The sequence below is a fragment of the Natator depressus genome, chromosome 6 (assembly GCF_965152275.1).
Source record: "Natator depressus isolate rNatDep1 chromosome 6, rNatDep2.hap1, whole genome shotgun sequence".
NCBI lineage: Eukaryota > Metazoa > Chordata > Testudines > Cheloniidae > Natator > Natator depressus.
Window position 1 is genome coordinate 71287534 of NC_134239.1, and position 22471 is coordinate 71310004.

Here is a 22471-nt window from a genome sequence, read left to right on the forward strand (position 1 = left end):
ACAGCAAATAGTTCATGAGCTGAACCCATAAGTGACTTGCAATAGTTTACTGAACTCCAGTGACAGTTTCCACTAATAAGCTCTAAGCTATTAAAAATTCCATCATTAAGATCTCAATAGTCCCTCCTAACAGGACTTTCCTGTACTGACCCAGTTTCTCTCTTCCCTCCACACCTTAAAATAAAAAGGACAAATTCATCCACGATACAATACCACTGACTTCAGTGATGTTTCCCCAGCAAAGAATGTGGCCCAAAGCCTTTTCTCAGAGTCAGACTGAGGGATCTTTTATAGAGAGAGTTTTTCATGCTGTAAGATGCCATGATGTTTCACGCTCTATAGAAACAGAGCCATCAACTAGCGGCCCTCCCCTTTATGGCACACTTAAGGGGAAGGGGCAAAAGGGGATCCTTTTGGCTGGGGCATCTCTGATTATGCCATGGTACTTTTCGATGTCCACACAAAGCAAATGAGTCAACTGAATTGCATGGTGCTTAGTTTGTTCATCTACCTTACAAGGGCTTAGCCAATTCTGCTGAGACTTGAGCCTGCATTTCCAAGGAATCTGGGTGTTTCAACCTGAAGCTTAGATCACTAAACAATCCCACTAGTCATGTGGTAGAGATTCCAGTCTCCACCTTCATGCCAGCTAATAGAGGATTGCTCCTTACATTACTTTGTCCAACAAGAGATGGCATTCCCATAAATTCCCTTTGGAAGTTATTCCATAGCATTAAGCAAAAAACGATTGGATGGATGGGTCTGTACTACCAGTGCCAGGACTGAAATTCATGGGCTGGTAATACTATGAGCCACACACCAAGATTCTCTCTCCCCACCTTACTAAGAGCAATAGGATCCAGGAACTAGCATGGATATTAAAGCCTACCTACAGTACAGAAACTGGAAGAACAAACTTTATCCTTCTGAGTACTAACACCAGACCAAATCCAACTTCAGAAACTCAAGATCCAAAAATCTGTGGCCATCTGAACTCCTTTCTCCTACTTCCTCCCCCTTAATAAGTATTGTTATAGGCACAATTCCTTTTCCTATAAAAAAAATCACCTGAAATCTTGTGCAGCCTCTACTTCTTACTACTATTCTTCAATATTCCATAGCAAAGAGACAGAAAACACTCACAGCTGTGCTTCATCAAAAGTCAGTATATGTAATGGAGAACAATGACATCTAGTGACTGGAATTAAAGTCTGCCTTACTGAGTTTCCAGCTCAGCAGTTAAACACTATGGCAAGGACATAAAGCGATCAGTGTTGGCTTAACTCCACTCACTTTGGTTACTGGTAAGAATCCCAGCAACTTCAATGGGAAGAGAGTTAGGCCAACATTGAGAACTTCTGAAGTGTCTCTCTACATGTTGTTCTTTACTACACACTTCATCTGTTCTCTGGCTTGCTTCACTTCTCCAGACCCTTATATATGCAACCTATTGACAAGGCAAGGTGGGGCATGTGAGGAGAACTGTTTTAGGCCTGGTCTGCATGAGAAAGGTTGTACTGAAGAAACTAAGGTGTGAACCTAAATCCATGTACTTTTGCCAGTATAACCCCTGCGTAGACACATTTATTCCAGTTTGCGTGGCCTTTTTTCAGTTTAGCTTAAGCTCCTTCACAAGTAACAAAATAAACAGGCAAAAGGCCCCTCATATACCAGAATAAGAGCGTCAACACAAGGGGTTAAGCCAGTATAAAAGGTACAAATCAGTACAAAACAGTAAAACTTTCCCATGTAGACAAGGCCTAGGAAAAGAGTGGTACAGAACTCTCCCGTAGGACTCCATGTAAAATTCATTCCAGAGAATGGTGTGGCTGGTCCATACATACCTTGTGAACAAGGAGACCCCATTACAGAGAAGTATCTTAGCAAACTTACTCCAATCCAAATGTATCATCTCCACTGAAATGACAGGAGATGGGAATACTCTACTCGGCTCCAGAATAGCAGAGAACAAGGTCTTGGAGCTGCTCCTTGACACATCAGATACCATATTCTATGTAGAAAAATCATGTGGGAGAAGGGCTAAAATTTCTTCAATTTTCAAACATATTGGGATAACATCTCAGCTGTTAAGGACACCTGTATTCTAAGACAACCATGAACACACAAATGTGTGATTATGAAACTCCTTTAGTAGATGCTATGACGTGTGCGGAGGACACCTTTCCATGGTGGTTGAAGAGGGCCAGTGTTATGGGACACTGCTAGAGTCCTAGCTGGCATTAGCAGGACACTGCACTGAGGGTGATCATTGTGCTTTGAAATCCATCAAAATGCTAGGTGACATTTCTGTGAAGGCTCAAGGTAACAAACAAACTTGTTGCCCAAACATACAGCCCCTTGAACAGGCAGGCTTCAAAACAGTTATCCATTTAAATTTTGACTAAGTAGAATAGTCTAGTGCTTGAGGAGAGACGGGATCAAAAGACTCCCATGTTTCTGTTCTACCTTTGACAAAGACTTGCTCTGAGAATCCTTAATCTGTAACTCCGTTTCCCCATTTTGCAAATCCACAGGAATATTCTCTCTTTAGAAGGGAGTATAGAATGATTAACGCTTGTATTGTGCTCTGAAGTATTTGGTATCGTAAAACAAAACAGTTCAAGAGCTTTGAATGTAAAAGAACTGTCCTGTAATTCTAAAACTCCAGAGAGAGCGAGCGAGCTGTGGACATCTGAAAGGAATGAGGAGGAAGACAGCCTCCCAAGAAAACTGAGCAATTTGAAATCCCCTGGGGTGGATTAAAATTAATTTGGATTATGATCTTTTACAAAGCAATGACAAGGCAGAAGACGGCCCATCCCCAATTTTTATCAGAACTACTTTCATCGTGTATAAAACGCACACAAGCTTCCAGCCAAGAACAAAAATCCAGCAGTCAATCATATCAGGAAGGTTTAATGTAGAATTTCAAAGACATCACATTCAATAAGTGAGAGACATACCTCATGTGTCTTCATCACAAAAGCCTTCTGGTACAGAGAGCAGCTCTCTCAAGTCAAACAGCAATCCAGAACCAATCAAAAAGAGAACTGATAAGCCATCAACAAGCACTAATAGCTGGCACTAATAAAACTAGTTATTCAGCAGTTCTAGTAGTAAAAAGATAATATTTCCAATAGCAACAGTTTTCTACTACTGAAATGCAGCTCTGACAGTGTTCATTTAGGGGAGGGGTGGGCAAACTTTTTGGCCCGAGGACCACACTGGGGTTGCAAAACGGTATGGAGGGCCGGGTAGGGAAAGCTGTGCCTCCCCAAACAGCCTGTCCCCAGCCCCCTCCCACTTCCCCCCTCAGAACTCCCGACCCATCCAACCCCTCCCCCACACTCCTTGTCCCCTGACCGCCCCCTCCTGGGACCCCCATCCCTAACTGCCCCCCCAGGATCCCACCCCCATTCAACCCCCCTGCTCCCCACCCCCTATCCAACCTCCCCCCACTCCCTGTCTCCTGACCGCCCCCACCCCATCCAACTGCCACCTGGGACCTCCTGCCCCTTATCCAACTCTCCCCGCCCCCTTACCATGCTGGCGGCAGGACAGGCTTATTGGAAAGTCTGGGAGGTGGGCGGGTGCAAGCCGTGCTGCTCCAGCACGTTAGCTGCAGGGGAGAGGAGACAGCAGGGGAGGGGCCGGGGGCTAGCCTCCCCGGCCGGGAGCTCAGGGGCCGGGCAGGATGGTCCCGCAGGTCAGATGTGGCCCGCGGGCCATAGTTTGCCCACCTCTGATTTAAGGCTTCTTCCTGCCAGCATTGCACAAGTAAAACATTGCAGGTTAAGCCCTCAGTTAGGAAATGCTCTGATCAGAAGTTGGGGAAGCTCTATTGGAACCCTGTGAGGCTACTAAGACCCCCAGTTAAGACGACAAAATGTAATTTTGTATTACACCAAGACCCAGTTCCACAGTCACAGCAGCTGTCGTGAGTGGCTAGCAGGTCACAGATGGGTTCTCAAGACAAGAACATAAGCTTTATAGAAGTCAGGAGATTTTTTTTTTTTTTTAATTTCCTCTCAACTAAAATGACAAATATCCACCACCGCTTTACAAAACGTGATTCTCACTACTGCCCCTCACCTGTTGATCTTTGTGATTTAGTCCCAGCCAAAGCTCCATGGGAAGTTTAGTTCCTTCATGAGGAAGTGCTGACAGATCTAAATGTCACATGCCACTACTAACCCCTACTAAGGTGCTAGAGAAAAATCTCATCCTCCACCTCAAGTGTAATGAGCTCCCTGTCAAAAACAGGACCAAAAAAAAAAAAAAAACTTCCAATGCTGAACAGCATCTGGAGGGGTTGGGGAGAAATACACTGACCTACAGGAGCACTCAACTAAGCCATGAAGGGAACAGTTAGATTGCTTAGCAAAGGACGCCAAAGGCTCTCAAGTTTCTGCTTCAAGATGAAATGGTGTCACTGACTCATAGAGAAGTGCTGTGGTCAGTCCTTGAGGAAACTGATTGCTAGACTTTCATTGGAGTGCCCACTAAGGGGTGCTACCTGTGAAGTATCATTATATGTAATACTCAAATTACCATTAGCAAGTATTGTACTTCAGTGGTGCTGGAACCAAAACAGGTAATTGTGCAGAATGTCCCAGTATGGGTATTCAGAATGGACTACAGTATAATGGCTGGAAACAAAGTGAAGAGATCCTACAGAAGATTCAACTGTATGGATCAGACCAAAAAACTTGTTGGAAAACTGGGGAAAGACCACAACCCCAAAATTCCAGACACAGGGATTAAGATGCATCTTTTTAGACACTGCGCTGCTTAAGAATCATATTTTTATGTTATTATACAGAACCATGCATTCGTGTAACAGGACAGATGTTTGTAGACACGTATGTAAACGCAAGTCTATTGCCTTCCTTTTACATTTCTGTCAGTAAAGCTGGCTAAACAATCTCATTAGGAAGCAAACTAAAAGCAATTCCTAATTTGAAAGTGATGAATGAAAGCCTATGCCACCAAGCACTCCCCACTGCTTCTTCCCATCGCCCCAGTCTTCACCTGAATTAATACTATAAAATGGGGAAGCAGTCCAACTGAATGAAATCATTTTTCTGTTCCCAGTTCTCTCTGGGCAATGAGGTATTCTTATCTTCATGCCAAAGGGTCTCATAAGAGCAGCTTCAAGAGGCAAGCTCAAGCTCACCTTCAGAGAGAAGCCAGAAGAAGTTCTGAGGCATTTGTGGAAATTAATCTTCCAGTTCTTAGACAACCATAACCATTTCTCTCAGTCCTCCAGGACTAACTCATTGCTTTCCACATAACAGTACCAGCTGCTCTCTCCTTAGAGCTCTATCGAATCCATTTGTTTTCAGATTTCTGGAGGTTAATTCCTAATATGCATATTTCACAGGCAGTGGACATGACGTATAACTCAAAGTTTTGTGTTCATGCGCAGCCTCGAACAATAACTGTGTGACCCTACAGCCAACTCTGCCTCTCCTCTTCATACTTTTGTGGGTCAATGAAAGGCTTGTCAATGGACCGGATCATCAGCTCCCCACAGTACACGCATTCAGCTGCTACAATATCATCAATGTCTGCCTTGATCTGTTCCCGACTCTGCTGTCCCTTCCCCAAGCTGGTGGCATCTGTGTCCTTGGGGCGATGATGGGCTTTGGAGGGCTGGCTTGTGGCTCCCAGCTTCTTCTGAAGGTCTTCTAGCTTAGCTTGCTTGTAGGCAGGCAGGTTTGGAAAAACTGCCTGGAACAGACAGTCATAGTGGAACATGTGGCCGCAAAGGAAAAGGTAGAAAGGGCGGTTTAGGAGTGGAAAGTCACAGGCTGCGCACTTCTCCTGAGGCTCCACAGAGCCATATTTGTTTCTCATCTCCTGGATGTCCTCCCGGATTCTCTTGGCACTCTGTGTAGCTTCCTCCATCTCTCTCTTCAGCTCCTCAATGTGCCTGTTGTAGTCCTCCAGAGAGTTGCAGATTGCCTCCTTGAAGTGGTCGATGGTGACAAAGTCAGGGAAGAAGGGAAGGACGTCTTCAATCTTTAGTAGGTTGCAGCTAGAAAGGCAGGCCATAGCCTTCTTGACGTCCTTCTCTTCCTGGACCACGTGGCGAGCAATTTTCAACCAGAGCTTCTTCCGTAGTTCCTCATCCTCTTCAGGGAGGTCTGCACAGGACTTTGCTAGATCCACATCCACCTGAAAATTGAACAGAACAGTAAGGAAACAAAATTATGATTTCCTCTTCACTTCTCTCTCTGTCATGAGAGCCCACTACCAGTAAAGGAAGGACACCAGTAGGAGATCTCTCCATTATGTCAGTCATAACTACAGCTATACAGTTGACATGCCCACTTGGCTGTTTGTCAGCCACATCCTCTCTCCCCCTGAGACATCCACTCCCAACACAAAAGGTGTGCATAGCAATTCTGGATCACTTTGAAGAGTCATTAGGGTCCAGGAACACAACAGGAAGATCTAGCTCTCCAAAGCCACTAGTGACCTTCGACCTCCAAGGTTACAACAATGAATTAAGTATCCACCCTCATACAGCAGGCACAGTTACAATGTTTGACCTTTACCGGGCTAGAGCATTTATCTCCTCCACAGTATTCTCTATACTCAGAATGTAGGATTCTGCAAATATTGTGATGAACTAAACTCAGTAAATGTCAGCACTTTAAATTGTACACACTGCACTGTCATCATTCAGAACCTAAGTTACCTCTACACTAATTTAAACTTTCTACAAGATGACCAAGGGGGGATAAATTCATTTTAAGTTTTTCTTGCCTTTTTTTTTTTTTATTAAATCAGGAGATTAAGAATAGGGTGGGATCCTCAGATCAGCAGAGCTGGTTATCAATGAGCAGAGTACCACAGAGCCAGGACTGCATTAACAGAAACCATATCCCCCACCACACAGTCTCTTTCACTCTCCTAAGATTATGGTCTGTGAAAGTCAGATATCCCCTGTGGGTATCTTTACACTACAATTAGACACCCAGGGCTGGCCCATGCCATCTGACTCAGGCTAAAGAACTGTTTAATTGTGGTACGCACATTTCAAATCAGGCTGCAAGCCTGAGCTCTGGGACCCTCCCACCTCGCAGGGTCCTAGAGTCTGGGATCTAGACCGAGCCCAAACATCTACATCACAATTAAACAGCCTCTTAGCATGGGCCAGAGTCAGCTAGCACAGGCCAGCCAATTTTTAATTGCAGTGTAAACATACCCTGATAGTTCTGAGCTTCCACTATTGCTCTAAGTTAATATGGTGACAGACATTCCCTCCCTTTCTTGGGGCCTTTATAACCCTTTAAACACACTAGCCAGCCTTCCCACCCCTTCCCTTTAAGAAAGGGAAAGCTCTCCACCATTGGACCTTCAAGAACAAATTAACTAAGAGTACTAAACATAGTAGCACACACCTGCAGAGCTAGATCCACTGCTTCCTCATATAACTCCATCACTTTGTAAACATGGACACAAGCTCGGTGGTGTCCATGCTCTGCACACAACCGAAGCGCATACTTCAGGTCATAGTGGATCCTGTTAGGGTTGGCTCCTGCTTGTTCGAGATATGATAGCAGCGAGTCTGGCCGACACAAAGCATAGAGAGACAACAGATAGTTGTGAATGGCTTGCTCGGTTTCCTCCAGCTCACACACACAGAATTCCATGTATCGAATAGCTTCACTGATCTGTTGGGTGCTCCCACTTTGGCTGTAGTTGACGAGGGCAGGTATGAGCTTCCTGGCATCCAGTTTCGTGCCCATGGAGATCCAAGCATCAACCACCTTCTTGGGGATGTGCTGGATCAGGACCGGAGAGAACTTGTAAAAGAGCTTCTCATCTCTGTGTCTGGTAAGGACATTTAGGGCTTCATCATAGTCATCGTGCTGGCAGTGATGGGCTACCACTCTCTCATAGTCCTGCATAATAACTGAAAAATAGACCATGTGTTCTGTGTCCCCATGGCATGCTAGCAACTCATAGATGGACGCTCGGTTATTGAACAGGCACTCTTTGTTTCTGGGGCTGCTCAGGAAGCCGCAGAACTTCTCCCGAGTCGCCTCAAAGAGATTCCTTTTCGAGGTGTTCCCCTCCAGAGCACCTAGCCGATTCAAGTAAAGCTCTGTTAACCAGGTGGTCAGCAAAGTTGTCTGGGTCTTTTCAGAGGACTTTAAGCTGGCCAGTTTCTTGAGCAGAAACTCCATCAATGCCTCCTCCTGCTTGGCTTCAATGAACTTAAGGGCAATCTCTTCAAAGTAGTTCTGGGTCAGTGCATAACACTTGGCACTATCTAGGTACCTCTTGTTTTGGAAGGAGTGTTCTGCCTCTCTTGCCAACACAATATCTAGGCACTCAGGACGGTCTTTGCAGTACTCTTTGGCCAGATCAAACTTGTTAATGTTCATGTACATCTTCCAGACATCTCTCGATTCCCGCTGTACGTGGTAGCGGAATACAACTTTCTCCGTGTAGATCCAGATCTGCCCGACTGTGGGATCTTTGATCATGCGCTTCAACGAGCCAAACTTCTCCAAGAACAGGTCTTGGAAGACAACCTGCCCATTCAGAGTGCACACAGCCTTCACTCTGTCAGGCAGTAGCAGCAGGAAGTGGAACTGGGTGAGCACTATGGAGATTGGCTTGTTAGCTGCCACATCTACATCAGAGGGATACTCCCAGACCCGTTCATCACTCAGAATAGAGTCAGGCCGTCCATAGTCCAATGTACCATACAAGACCCCATTTCCCATCATCCAGGCAAAGGAGCGTGGGGAGGAGCGTAGCTTTGGAGTGTAAAATGCTATTTCGCTGTAGCCAAAGCTGGCTGGGAACTCTCGGAAGCTGGGCAAGTGGTCTGCATGCATGCCAAACACGAAGCCAAAGCCCTGTTGCTCCACCCCCTCAGGCACTTTGCCAACAAACTGGAAGAGTCTCTTACGAGTAGTGGCAATGATAAAACATTTCCCATCGAGCCCTCGCTCTATTTCCAGACAGCAGACTGGGGTCGGTCCTGCCTCCTCCTCTAAGGTATAGGCCAGTCGGAAATACTGGTCCAGATTAGTGCTGAAGAGACTTCCCTCGCTGACAGAGATCTCAGCCTCATATATTTGGCCCTGGGCTGTCCCCACCAGGATAGGACCAGTGTTAGTCTCTGAACCCAGAAACTTGTTCCAGCCGACACTTTCAATCAAGTGACCTTTCCAGCGGGAGAGCGTCCGCACCTTCTGAGCACTTCTGTTCAAATACAGGCATTCACTAGTGTTCAGTGCAATCACAAGATGAGATCCTGTAAGGCATATAGCAAGAGATAGATGATTAATGGGTGCAGGGTTAAAGGAACTGCGAACACCACAACCCAGGCAGACCACTACTGTAAAGCAAGACTTCTGGTTGTTCTCAGAGTCATGTTAGACAAAACATGGAAGTCAAGTTCCTAGAGTTCCCCCAAGAATTTGAATTCATAAGAACCTGGGGATTGCAATAATGGATGAGATCAGTGGTCCATTTAGCCTAGTATCACAACTGACAGTGCTTCAAAGGAAGGTGCAAGAAACCCTATATGAACAACTCTGGAATAAATGGCCCATAGAAAGTCCAGGCTGCTAATTGTTGTCATTAGGTTTTATATTTTATAAGTGTTTCATCCCAGCTAGAGTTAACTGTGGATATTATAATCCTATTTAGAAATCTGCTAAGCTCCTGGCCTCCTAAGGCCAAAGGAGGCAATGGGCTCCAAAAGTTAGATGTACATCGTGTAAGGAGAATTTTCTTTTATCAGTTATAATAAGCTCACTCAAATCAGCCCACATCTGTAAATAAAGAACTTGGACAGTGGTTCATATACACCAAAATGTAAGGAGTAAGGCACAGTACTCTTCCTCTAAACCTTGGGTATTAAATAGGCAGAGTCCCTGGACAATAATTAGGTAGTCTGAGTTCATTCCCCAGGTGGGCCACGTACTCCTTCCACACACAGAACAGAAACTGGAAATCTTCCTTAATTAAATGCTTGTTTAACACAATTATTGCATTTGTTGTAGATATTAAACAGCATTTTGCAATTTCCCCTACACCATCACCTCACCTGTGTGGTCCAAAAACATCTTGTAGACTCTGGCTTCATCCTTGCGTCCCAACTCTACCTGATTAGGTTCATCTGCCTTGCCAAGATCAATCCTGCATGGAGGAATGACAAAGCAAGTTACCAAGATGCAGGAAGAGCCCATGTAACTGTGGAAACAAAATTATACCTTTCTCTTTTACAAAAGACCATGAATCTGCACCTAGTTTAGAGACAGGGTTTCCACGCAACCCAAAAACAGGCTGTGAAGGCTTCAGGTCTTAAATAGTACAAGTTACCTGAAAAGGGTGTCTCTGCCAAGGCTCATACAGAGTTGGTTACAGGAGACCACAAGGCTGTTAATTTTCTCTGGAGGAGTGAAATCAATCCTTTGCTTGTTAAATATTGGAGTCTCCTTCTCCAGCCGAGCATTCACATACCCTAGGAAACGTGAAAATACAAATGTAGTTCAGAAAAGAGACAACACTAAATGTAACGTAAAACAGGGAGCAGAAACAGGGAGGGCTACAGGAAAGTGAAGTGCTCCATGGTGTGGAATCATGGGGAGTAGCATCTAATCTTTTCCCCAGGTGCATGTTTGGAGATACAGTAAAAGTCTTTTTTCCCATTCTGCCACAGTGGAGCAATTTGTCACATGGCACTAACCTGAAAAAAAAACACACACACACAGCGAACCCTGAAAACTCTGGAAGAAACTGCACATTACAGTTGCATGACAACTTCATAAAAAGCTGATTAAGAGGAGGACAAGAAATTAGACTTGAATAAAGACTGGGAGTGGATGTGTTATTACATAAAGTAAAACTATTTCCCCATGTTTATTCCACCCCCCGGCCCTTTACTGTTCCTCACATGTTCTTGTCAACTGCTGGAAATGGCCCACCTTGATTATCACTACAAAAGTTTTTTTTCTCTCCTGCTGGTAATAGCTCACCTTACCTGATCACTCTCGTTACAGTGTGTATGGTAACACCCATTGTTTCATGTTCTCTGTGTATATAAAATCTCCCCACTGTATTTTCCACTGCATGCATCTGATGAAGTGAGCTGTAGCTCACAAAAGCTTATGCTCAAATAAATTTGTTAGTCTCTAAGGTGCCACACGTACTCCTTTTCTTTTTAAGAAAACAAATGGTCAACTACTGGAAAATCAGGTTATTTGTTAAAACACTGAAATGGTGCTGTACAAGGTGCTAACATAGATGGTATCTATGTTCCAGAGAGTTTACAGTCTAATGAGACTCAGAAATCAGAGGTGGCATTAGTTTAAAATGTTTCATTTGGGGAGGATAAAATTAATTTCTCTTATTCAGTCTAGCATCCATCACACAAAAGAAAAGGTGGAAATTGAGATTATTCAAAAGATTAAAGATAGCTAGATTTTTCCATAAAATTAATCATTTAATTGCCATAAAACAATTTAAGATCAGTGACTGCAAGCAATACAGCTGGAAGTCGCAACTAGATCAGTAGAAAAGTTTCATAATACTTGTATAATGTTTTACATCCACCAAGCTCAAAGCACTTGATAAAGATGAATAAGTACCGTTACTCCAGTTTTACATTTGAGAGAAACTGAAACATGGGGTTCAGTGAATTGACTGAGGTCACACAGCTTGCCGAGACTAGCACTCGAGTCTGGTGAGTACCAGAATCAGTGCCCTAACCATGAGACCACAACGCTGCCCAACAAAAGCCAAAACTAGGTAGAACCAGATTCGAATTTAATTACAAACTGAAAACTTGAGCCAGTGTGATCCAGTTCCTGGATCTTTTGGCAAACCTGGACTGAATTTCAAGCAAGGCTAGGCCAAATTAAGATTTGGGGTTAAACCTGGCAAATGTGGTCATTTTGTCAGAGCTGCACAATGCATTTTAGGTCTGCTGAAGCCTGAAACTCAAAGTGAAACTCAGGTGTGTGTGAACTGAAACTGGGAGTCAGAGGGTGAGTAGAAACCAATGACTTTCATATTGTTCTAGTCACAATGCTGACCTAAACTAGAACCACCACCACTATTCAACTATTTTGCTTTAATGGCTCCACTTACACGCCAGGGGACCACCGAGCTGGCTAGCTTGGGAGACACCAAATTTAGATGGTGGCAGATTACTAGACAGCGTGGTCTGTATAGCAGGTAGGAGGAGAAAGTTTTACACCAGCAGCATGGCAACATAGTCTGCTACAGAAACTGGTTCAGAACAGGCTTAGAGTTTTGTTTTGTTTCAGTTCATAAAAGCTTTTCAAGTTTTAAAGCAGGTGCAGTGACCTCAAGAGAAGGCCAAGCACTAAGATGGTGAAGGGAGGAGGGTGAAGGACTAGCCAGGGCAGGGGGATGGGAAATGTATACATTAAGATGGATAGGCTTTTAACACCACATAGCAGGGTGGCAGAATGGCATGACTAGTTTCATTTTTCTGAAGCTGGACAGGGCTCAGCTTTCAAAAGCTTGGAACAACCTAGAAGCACACCATTTCCATGCCTAAATGGGGCAGCTTCTGAAGGCTGCTCTCCTATGGTGGATGGACACTAGCCAAAATCCATAAAGGAATTCAACTCTGCCATGGAACTGTAAAATAATGTGACATTCACATGGAACAAAACATGAATGATACTCATTAGTAGAATCCAGGGGACATTTGTATGTCAACAAAAAGATTGTATCACAAAGCTCTCTCCATACCAGTCCTGTGATGCAAGTTTTTCCTCTGCCTGAATTTCCCATGCCCTCACAGGATACCATGTAACCCCTTGACCAAGAATATTGCATTCCTCTAACAGAATGACCAGGCCACCTCAGGCTAGACAACAAGAAAGGACTGGTCATTTCTGGTTTCTTTCCTAGGTTAAATTTACACTGGCCTCCCTCCAAGGATGGAAAACCACTGGCTCCACAGGGATTTCTAGGACAGTTATATCTATGTAGTGCAGTTAGCCTGGGAAAATCTTCACTTGCAAAGGATTTACAAGGTACACAAGGTTACTCCTGGGGGAATTCTGCACCACTGCGCATGTGCAGAATTCATGTTCCCTGCAGATTTCTTTTTCCTTCGCAGAAAATACATTCTGCGGGAGAGATGCTGCAGTTATGCCTTTCACCCACCGGGGACTGCTGTGGTGCCAGAACAGAGGGCAGTTGCTCACCAGCCATAACATCCCATAGAGAGGACAGCCTGCATTCCTCACAGCGTCCTGCCCACAGAGACAGATGAGAATGTACATGGGCGGGTGGGGGGGTGGGAGAGGAGACACAGACAGAGTGGGGCACATGGGGCTGCTGGGAGGTCACAGACTGGGGTTTAGAAAGGCTAATGGAGGGACAGGGGCTGAATAGGAGTGGGGGTGCAAGGCCACATGGGGACGGGGTGCAGGGACACATGGGAACAGGGGGAAGGAGATGCAGGGACATGTGGACAGGGGGTGTATAGGGACGGGGGAAGGAGTGCATGGACACATGGGGACAGGGGCACATGTGCCTGACTGAATGAGAGGGGCTAGGGGTTAACCAAGGTCTGTATGGGGGAGGCTCCCCAACTTTCTAATAATCCTCCCCCCCCAAAAAAAATTTCTGTTCCATACTTCTCCCACCCACATCTAACAACCCTCCAGATTCACTCCCAGGCTCCTTCCCAGCAATTACTTCTCTCTCACTCAGCTCCTCCATTACGCCAACTCCCCAAAGCCTTTGCACTGCTTCTGAGAGGTGCAGGAAATAAGGTTCTGTATTGTAGTTTGAATGAATGATTAATCAAAGTTCTGTATTAATATGCCTAGTAAGGAATATATTTGTCAAAAAAAAAATCCTGAATCTTTTTCATTGTCTGTATTGTTACAGACATACTTGCTGACAGGTATTTTTAAATAAGTTACCAAAATAATTGAAGCTGGCATGATTATACTGTGTTATTCTGACAAATAAAATATGCAGAATTTTAAAATATTGTGTGCAGAATTTTTATCTTTTTGGAACAGAATGCCCCCAGGAGTAAAAGATAGAACAAGGCTGCTGGAAACCAAGGCCACTGGCTAAAGCAGCCAAACAGCAGGCATAAAGTTAAACACACAGTGTAAAAGGAGGGTTAGAAGACCGTCTGACTGGCAGGATGGGATTCTGTGGTCAGCCCAGCACTGTAGAGGCAGCGAATGCTCTGCTGCCATGTGAGAGGGAGCAGAGTTTAGGCCTAGAGCTCTGTAGGCTGGCAGAGGCCTGGAACAGCACAGGGAAAGCACAAATCAGCCCCTATAGTCTTGTCCCTATGTTATTTTCAGCAACTCTCCCACCGCTGGTCTAGCACCAGTGTAGCCCAGTTACTGGCTAGAAAAGATTAGCACTAGTGTAGATGGGCTGTCAACAGTTATCACGGTATCACCTAGACCTGCTGCAAGCACAGTCAAATGACATGGAGACAGAAGTGCTGGCACCTGCTCTACCATCGCTATCCCCCGTTACTGATGCTAGTTCAATAGTGGCAAATTCAAAAAATAGCAACCTTACAGGTAGCCGAAGTGTGTGCATTGGAAGAGATGGGAAATAACTTCATGCTAATTATGCAACACCCCTTTTGGCTAGCACTTAATTCAGCCTTTGTCTACACATAGTTTGACTATCCATTTAACTAAGTCAGCAGCACCCCCCTGCTGTGGACACTTATTTCAGGTTGAGTGTCCTATTTTGGCTTTGATTAAGTCAGTGAGGAACTGATATAAGGAAAATTGAAAAAGGACACTGTTATCCTGAAATAAGAGGGCCCATAACTAGTGGTCATATTGATTCAGTTAAATCGGTGCTCAAATTGCATGTAGACCACGTAGGGTTGCCAATTTTCAAAAGTGGAGTTTCACTCTGATGGGAAAGTGATACAGACACCCATTACTGAAAAAAGAAAAACATGGAATGGAGGATGATCAAAGGCACAAGAATCAAGCCATTAAAATGAGATCTCTAAGTCACATTCACTTAGAGTCAAGGTAACTTTTTTCTGGCTAATTGCCCACTCAGGAAAAAATAAGGTTGTCTCAGTCAGAGGACCAATGAAAATGTAACTCAGTAAAGAAAGGGGCAGTTTAGCTTTTGGATAGAAGGTTTTACTAATTTAAAAGCAGTTTTATTTAAAATTATGTATTTTAGATTCCTTGAGTGATTACCTGTAACAACGCAGTCAGCTGTATGTGCACTTCAGTCATTAATTTGAGATTTTTAATTAGTGATCTTCACCAGAAGGGGAGAGAGGTACTTTTTTAGCCTCTGTTCCTCTACACAAAAAGCTTGGGTAGGATTCAATTGGTTTTATTCCATCATATATCGTTTTTCCTGACTTGGAACAAGAGAACTAGCTTTGGTTTGGAGTCTCAGTCCCATACCTCTGCATTCCTCTCAAATGTGCATAAAAACACCTTTTCAAATGTGCTTTATCTATTGTTTAGGATTCTAAACGTTGCACCTTCAGATTTCTGGATGAGCCTTCTTTCTTTCTACCTCCCAGAGGCTGAAACATCTGGAGAAAGACAATGAAATAAGATCACTACTAACTCCAGCTAGGTCTTTTGGGACTTGAGGAACCTGCAGTTTGCATTTCAGCCATCCCCAGTCTTTGCTCTTTTGCGATCTACATCTTTCTGAAATAGCATCAGTAAAAGCACAGCACTTCGGCACGCACTTCAACCAGCTTAACATCTCACAAAATTTCAGGTACAATGTTATGGTTTGCTCTTATGTGAACGTGCTCTACGTAAAGCTATTACTTTTATCTATTCCCCAAACTTTAGATCGGTCTGCAACTGCTGCCAACCAATTTACTTTCAAGTCATGTTCAAAGCCACAACCGGAGCCCTGAAGGGACACCCGCAGATTCTAAAATGGTGATGAACATGGCTGCCTCTCAACTCAAATACAGTTCAGCTGTCCCCTTTGCTGACACCCATTTGTCAGCAACAGGTAAAATTTTTAGTGAAGACAGAGTCTATAGTAACTGAAAAACTACTGAAGAGATGATAATGCAGGAGTCAAGAGTGAAAGCAGAGCAAAAGGGAACGAAAGAAATTGTTAGCCAAACTCTTAAAACCATTCTGCTTCCGTTAACTTCCATTTAGCACCAAAATAATTAACGGGGGGGCGGGGGGACCTCTGTTAGAGATTCAGAACCCTGACTTCAATTAAACTTAACCAAATAAAGGTAACAAGCCATATTTTAAGAAATATGAACTTCAGTGTATGGACTATATTTAATTTGTTCTCTCTCTGTTTATCCCCTTTATTTTATACACAGTCTGGTATAATCAAACTTTTCCCACAGATATACACCATACAACCCTGCTTATCTAGCAGTTCCAGACGATACTTAAAACCTTTTGAATAGGTTAGGATTCAACTAAAGTGGGGAGCCAGTCACAGATACTTTCAGAAGCGTATGCCTATAGATGTTTAACTCAGCAAAGAGATGCCAACTTTGCTGAGTGGCCAGCACTGAAGTGGCAATGCTAGATAGAACATAGTCCTTTTAAAGCTTACTGGGTCTCATATCTAATTCAACCTTATATGGTGGCAGTAGGTGAAATCACATGTGAAACTCAAGACTCACTAGTTTGATTAATAGGGGAATGTACTACATAATTGCCCCTCTAGCAAGTTACTCCTCATTCATATTGCATAGCTGGCATAACCTGTCACATAATTATTGTATATTTATATTACATTACACAGGTGGACCTAATGTAGGTACCAGCATTTCACAAATTGTGGCATAAAGTTTCAGACCAACACAGATTGCTTTCATGCCACACTTCTGTAGTGGTAACCATACTAATATGAAATCAGCCCATGAGAATTACACAGCCATTATACATGTGATGGAACCTATGTTCTCTGCATCCAGTATATTGGTAAGTTTCCCTGGGCTGGGCAACTAACACGATGTCACTAAGCATCACACATACAAAATGTTTAATAGTTTCTATAGTTACTCAAGTTCCTCAAAAAGGAAAGAAGCAAAGAAAGACTAAGAAACTGATTAAAAAACAAAAACAAGAAGTAAGTGGCATAGACAGGAGGCCTCCTGTGAGACATTACTGCCACAAATTTGGGTTGACAAGTGGAGAAGCAGTGGTTAGAGCTCACCCCAAGCTCATAACTTTAAAACCATTTCACATTCTCTCTTTTGCCTCGTATACAAGTGCATTCATATAGCAGTGATATTTTAGGATTAAGTCATTTTCCACCCCGCATAATAATTTCACTCTAAATAGAGGTTCACTACAGTCAAAATTGCAATGAAGCAATTTGGGACTGGCATCATTCTTCCTCAAACAGTTTCACTCTATAACCAAATTCAAGCTACGCGCTAAACATAGAGTCCTACCAAATTATGGCCATGAAAAACGCTTCACGGACAGTGAAATCTGATTTCCCATGTGCTTTTACCCTATATTATACAGATTTCATGGGGGCGACCTGTGTTTGTCAAATTGGCGGTCCTGACCCAAAAGGAGTTGCAGGGGAGTTATGTGGTTATTTTAGGGGGGGTCACAGTATCATCACCTTTACTTCTGCCCTGCGTTCAGAGCTGGACGGCTGGAGAGCGGTGGCTTTTGGCCACCCAGCTCTGAAGGGGGTGCCCTACAAGTACCAGCACAGGGTGGCAATACGATACCATGGCATCCTTACTTCTGCACTGCTGCTCGTGGTGGCTGTGCCTTCAGAGCTGGGCTCCCGGCCAGCAGCCATTCCTCTCCGGCCACCCAGCTCTGAAGGCAGCACCGCCATCAGCAGCAGTGCAGAAGTAAGGGTAGCAGTACCACAACCCCCCCCACCCCACACACCTCCTTTTTAGGTCAGGACCTCTACGATTACAACACCGTGAAATTTCAGATTTATTTATCTGAAATCATGAAATTCACAATTTTTAAAATCTTATGACTTTGAAATTGATCAAAATGGACTGTGAATTTGGTAGAGCCCTATTTATACACAATGGAGAATCTGAGAAGAACTGATGCATTGTAACATTGTGTTCACAGGTTAAGTGCGCAGATTGCATTTGTGATTACAAAAATACTGTAAAAAGAAAAGGAGTACTTGTGGCACCTTAGAGACTAACCAATTTATTTGAGCATAAGCTTTCGTGAGCTACAGGATGCGATGAAGTGAGCTGTAGCTCACGAAAGCTTATGCTCAAATAAATTGGTTAGTCTCTAAGGTGCCACAAGTACTCCTTTTCTTTTTGCGAATACAGACTAACACGGCTGTTACTCTGAAACCTGTCGAAAATACTGTACACATCTTCTCATTTTCTGTACTTCAGCTATTAGCAAGGCTTCCATTTGCTAAACGTAATGTAAAATTCATTTCCTTGCAACTGCCTCAACATGAAGTAGTAATGGCAAAAATCCACTGTGGACCCAGAGATAGAGCAGAATCACATGACAGAGTGCCCTCTCTATGCTATAGCACCTATCTTTGGTACCTATAGTGATTAATTAAGGCCCTAATTGTCCTCACATAGAGAAAACCAGGAAAGATGGGAACACTGAGAATTCATTCAAAGTACTGCATGATGACATTAATAATTTGCTCTTCTATAGTGTCACCACAGAATCTGAAAACACATTACAAACTAAACCGCACAACTATCTATGAGGTATTATGACACCCATTTAACAAAAGGGAAAGGGAGGCAAGGAGGGGTTATTTGACCTCAGTGATACAGGAAGCCACTGGCAGACTTGGGAACAGAACCGAAGTCTGACTCTGCAACCCTACTTAGCCAGTAAGATCACGGTGCCTCCCAAGGCCAGCCAGACTCGAGTCAACAGGGCAGTATCCTGCAGGCTTGCAGTGTCGCTTGCAGCGCTCGTGCCCAAATCAGACTAGGGGGAGGGCGGGGCATCGTGGCCCCAGGGCATTTCTCACGCTGTGACCGGCACAGATGATCGCGTAGCCCCAGCCCCCGCTTACCGGAGTGCGGGATGCCCACGCTGGCGCGGCTCTGCTGCAGGGAGGCGGAGCGGGACAGCGAATCTTCGTACTCGTCCAGGATGGAGGCCATGGCCGCCCCCTCACCAGCCAGTCCCCCGCCACCCACTCAGCTCCCTCCCCTCAACTCATCCCGACGCAGCCCCCTCGCTGCAGCCCCCTGCACCCTCCGACAACTCCCCTCCTGCAGAACGCCCCGCCCCCCGACGGACCGGGGAGCAACTCCGCTCCTGCAGCACCGACACCGACACCGCCCCTCCTGTCTCGCGCGGCGAGCCCGCGCCCCCTCCGGCCCGGCTACTTCCGCAGACGCTCAGCTGAGCGGCCCCACATGACCTGACGGCTTGCGGGCCGCCGCGCTTCCGGTTTCCGGGCGGTAGCGCGGCTGCGCGCGGGGCGGGGCGGGGCGTGTCCCTCACGTGCCCTGAGCGGGAGGTCGCGCGCCTTCGCTGGCCTAGCGCCGCCCCCCTTCACCACACGCCCGCCAATCGTGTCACCCAATAGGCGCGGGACTGTCCTGACGCCGCGCCCCTGGTTCGCTCCAGCCCTTCTCCCTGTGATCGCACGAGTCAGAGGCAGCGCCGGCCTAGGGAGCTCCCCACGGGCAGGCTTGCAGGGGCTGCGCGTAAGCCCCGATGCTGCGAGCACTAGACGCTGCGCAGCCAATCACCGGTACCGCCCTGCTCATCTTGGATGTACACCCGTCCGCCCGCCAGCCGGCCCAACTCTGCCTGGGGGGGAGCGTCTCATCCCAGTGTTACCTACAGGGGAACAGGCCGGGCGTGTGGCCTAAAGACAGAGCAATCCCACATCAGGAGTTCTCCGGCCCGTGTTTCTCAGTGGGTGGGCGGTGGCCCTGAGGCAGGGGGCTCATATGAGGCAGTCAAGGGTTGTGTGAACTTGAAAACTGAATAAAAATCTAAAGCAAAGAAACTCTGAGGCTTCGTCCCCCATTCCGCTTCAAGGTCAAGTGTTCTCTGTCAACCCCTAGAAATATACACACAAATTCTATTGGCTTATAATCAATACATTTTTTACTCTTACTGTATAGTAAAAGTAAAAGGGTCACAAACTTTTCTTTCAAATATGGCGTTGCCAACTTGAAAAGGTTGAGAAACATAGATCTGTCCAGTGCCACCTTAGCCAATAAGAAAAGGCTTTTTAATGTAAAGGGCTCTGTTCAGATGAGGCAAGGCAGGTGAGGTAATACCTCTATTGGACCAATTTCTTTTGGTGAAAGAGACATGCTTTCCAGCTTACACAGACCTCTTCCGATTAACATAAGAACATAAGAATGGCCATACTGGGTCAGACCAAAGGTCCGTCCAGCCCATTACCCTGTCTGCCAACAGTGGCCAATGCCAGGTGCCCCAGAGGGAGTGAACCGAACAGGTAATGATCAAGTGGTCTCTCTCCTGCCATCCATTTCCACCCTCTGACAAACAGAGGCTAGGGACACCATTCCTTACCCATCCTGGCTAATGGCATTTAATGGACTTAACCTCCATGAATTTATCCAGTTCTCTTTTAAACCCCGTTCTAGTCCTAGCCTTCACAACCTCCTCAGGCAACGAGTTCCACAGGTTGACTGTGCGCTGAGTGAAGAAGAACTTCCTTTTATTTCAGAGTAACAGCCGTGTTAGTCTGTATTCGCAAAAAGAAAAGGAGGACTTGTGGCACCTTAGAGACTAACCAATTTATTTGAGCATGAGCTTTCGTGAGCTACAGCTCACTTCATCGGATGCATACTGTGGAAATTGCAGAAGTATATAATGTCTTCTGCAATTTCCACAGTATGCATCCGATGAAGTGAGCTGTAGCTCACGAAAGCTCATGCTCAAATAAATTGGTTAGTCTCTAAGGTGCCACAAGTCCTCCTTTTCTTTTTCCTTTTATTTGTTTTGAACCTGCTACCCATTAATTTCATTTGGTGGCCCCTAGTTCTTATATTATGGGAACAAGTAAATAACTTTTCCTTATTCACTTTCTCCACACCACTCATGATTTTATGTACCTCTATCATATCCCCTCTTAGTCTCTTCTTTTCCAAGCTGAAGAGTCCTAGCCTCTTTAATCTCTCCTCATATGGGACCCGTTCCAACCCCCTAATCATTTTAGTTGCCCTTTTCTGAACCTTTTCTAATGCCATTCTGTTCTGATAGTAAACTGCAGTCCAACTGGATTAATACATTATTATTATTAGATGTTTTCCTCCCTTCTGGACCCTTCACTTAATTTTAGCATTAAAAGCTGAGTTTAAAAATACCAACCGTCTTCTACAATATGTTATGATAGTAACTTAGAGATGGGCCCAAACTTGAACCTCATAGCAAACCCCATCAGGTTTCATCATTGTGGGGCGTTTGGATTTCAGTGCCTAGATCCAAATCCCTATTTATGGTGTTTTGGTTCTTGATCAGACCCAAACTGAAAGAGGCCTATTTTCTTATTTTCGTTTGGTTGACAACAGCTGAATTTGTGAGATTATGGTCATTTTGGGCTGAAATCTCATGAGATCTGTTTGTCTGATTTCAGTGCTGTTAAATTGGAAGCCAGACTTTAGCATGGATTTGAAATGAAACTTCAGCCTAAACCTAATCTAGATTCTGAACTAAACATCTGTTTACCCATCTGTTATTCTACCTCCAATGCTCATTCAATTTACTTACAAACGTTTTAAATAATTATAGTGCTAAATTCATGAACTCAAGGTTTACAGACAGGAGTTGTTTTTAAGTGGGTAAAAACATGCAATGCATTTTTCAGTTCTTTTAGGTGTCTAGGAGTTCATGGACAATACGGTGACTCATTTTTGCAGGGCTTTGCCAAAAAACAAAAGAAAAGAAAAGAAAAACAGAAACATAAGCTTTCTCCAGCAGGTGGCAACATGCACCTAAACAATGAGACATCTTCACAGGCAGGTTTCAGAGTAGCAGCCGTGTTAGTCTGTGTCCGCAAAAAGAAAAGGAGGACTTGTGGCACCTTAGAGACTAACAAATGTATTTGAGCATAAGCTTTCGTGAGCTACAGCTCACTTAATCGGATGCATTCACAAGACCATACTCATTTCTGGTGCAAGTTTCATAAGGGATAAATTTGACCTACAATCTTTGACTTGAAAAAAAAAAAGAGACTAGGACTAATATCTATGCTTATTTTGGAGGGGCCTTTAAGAAAGCATTTTTGGAGATAACTTTATTTGTATTTCATTTTCATTTATTGTGATTTAATATTAAAATTAATGCAGGATTTTTATTTTATTTATTCATTAATTGCCTCTGTATGAAGCTAGGATGACAGCCAAGCAACATCTGTGCATTTTTCTATGTCATCACTTTTAATTCCAGGAAAGAATAGAGAGGGTCATTGATCCTGGGACTGGGAGAACTATGTGCTAGTACTTTCTCTGTATGCTCCATGACTGTGT

At 44.5% G+C, this 22471-nt stretch overlaps 1 protein-coding gene across 1 annotated transcript; it reads right to left on the reverse strand.

The window, feature by feature from the left end:
• Nucleotides 1–3498: 3498 nt before the first annotated feature.
• Nucleotides 3499–19160, reverse strand: VPS18 (VPS18 core subunit of CORVET and HOPS complexes). The gene is made up of 5 exons (XM_074955681.1): nt 19027–19160; nt 10357–10498; nt 10082–10173; nt 7413–9283; nt 3499–6180 (listed from the first exon to the last, which is right to left on the reverse strand). The coding sequence occupies exons 1-5, from the start codon at nt 19115–19117 to the stop codon at nt 5452–5454; spliced, it is 2925 nt and encodes a 974-aa protein (XP_074811782.1). The 5' UTR covers nt 19118–19160; the 3' UTR covers nt 3499–5451.
• Between the last annotated feature and the right edge of the window lie 3311 nt (nt 19161–22471).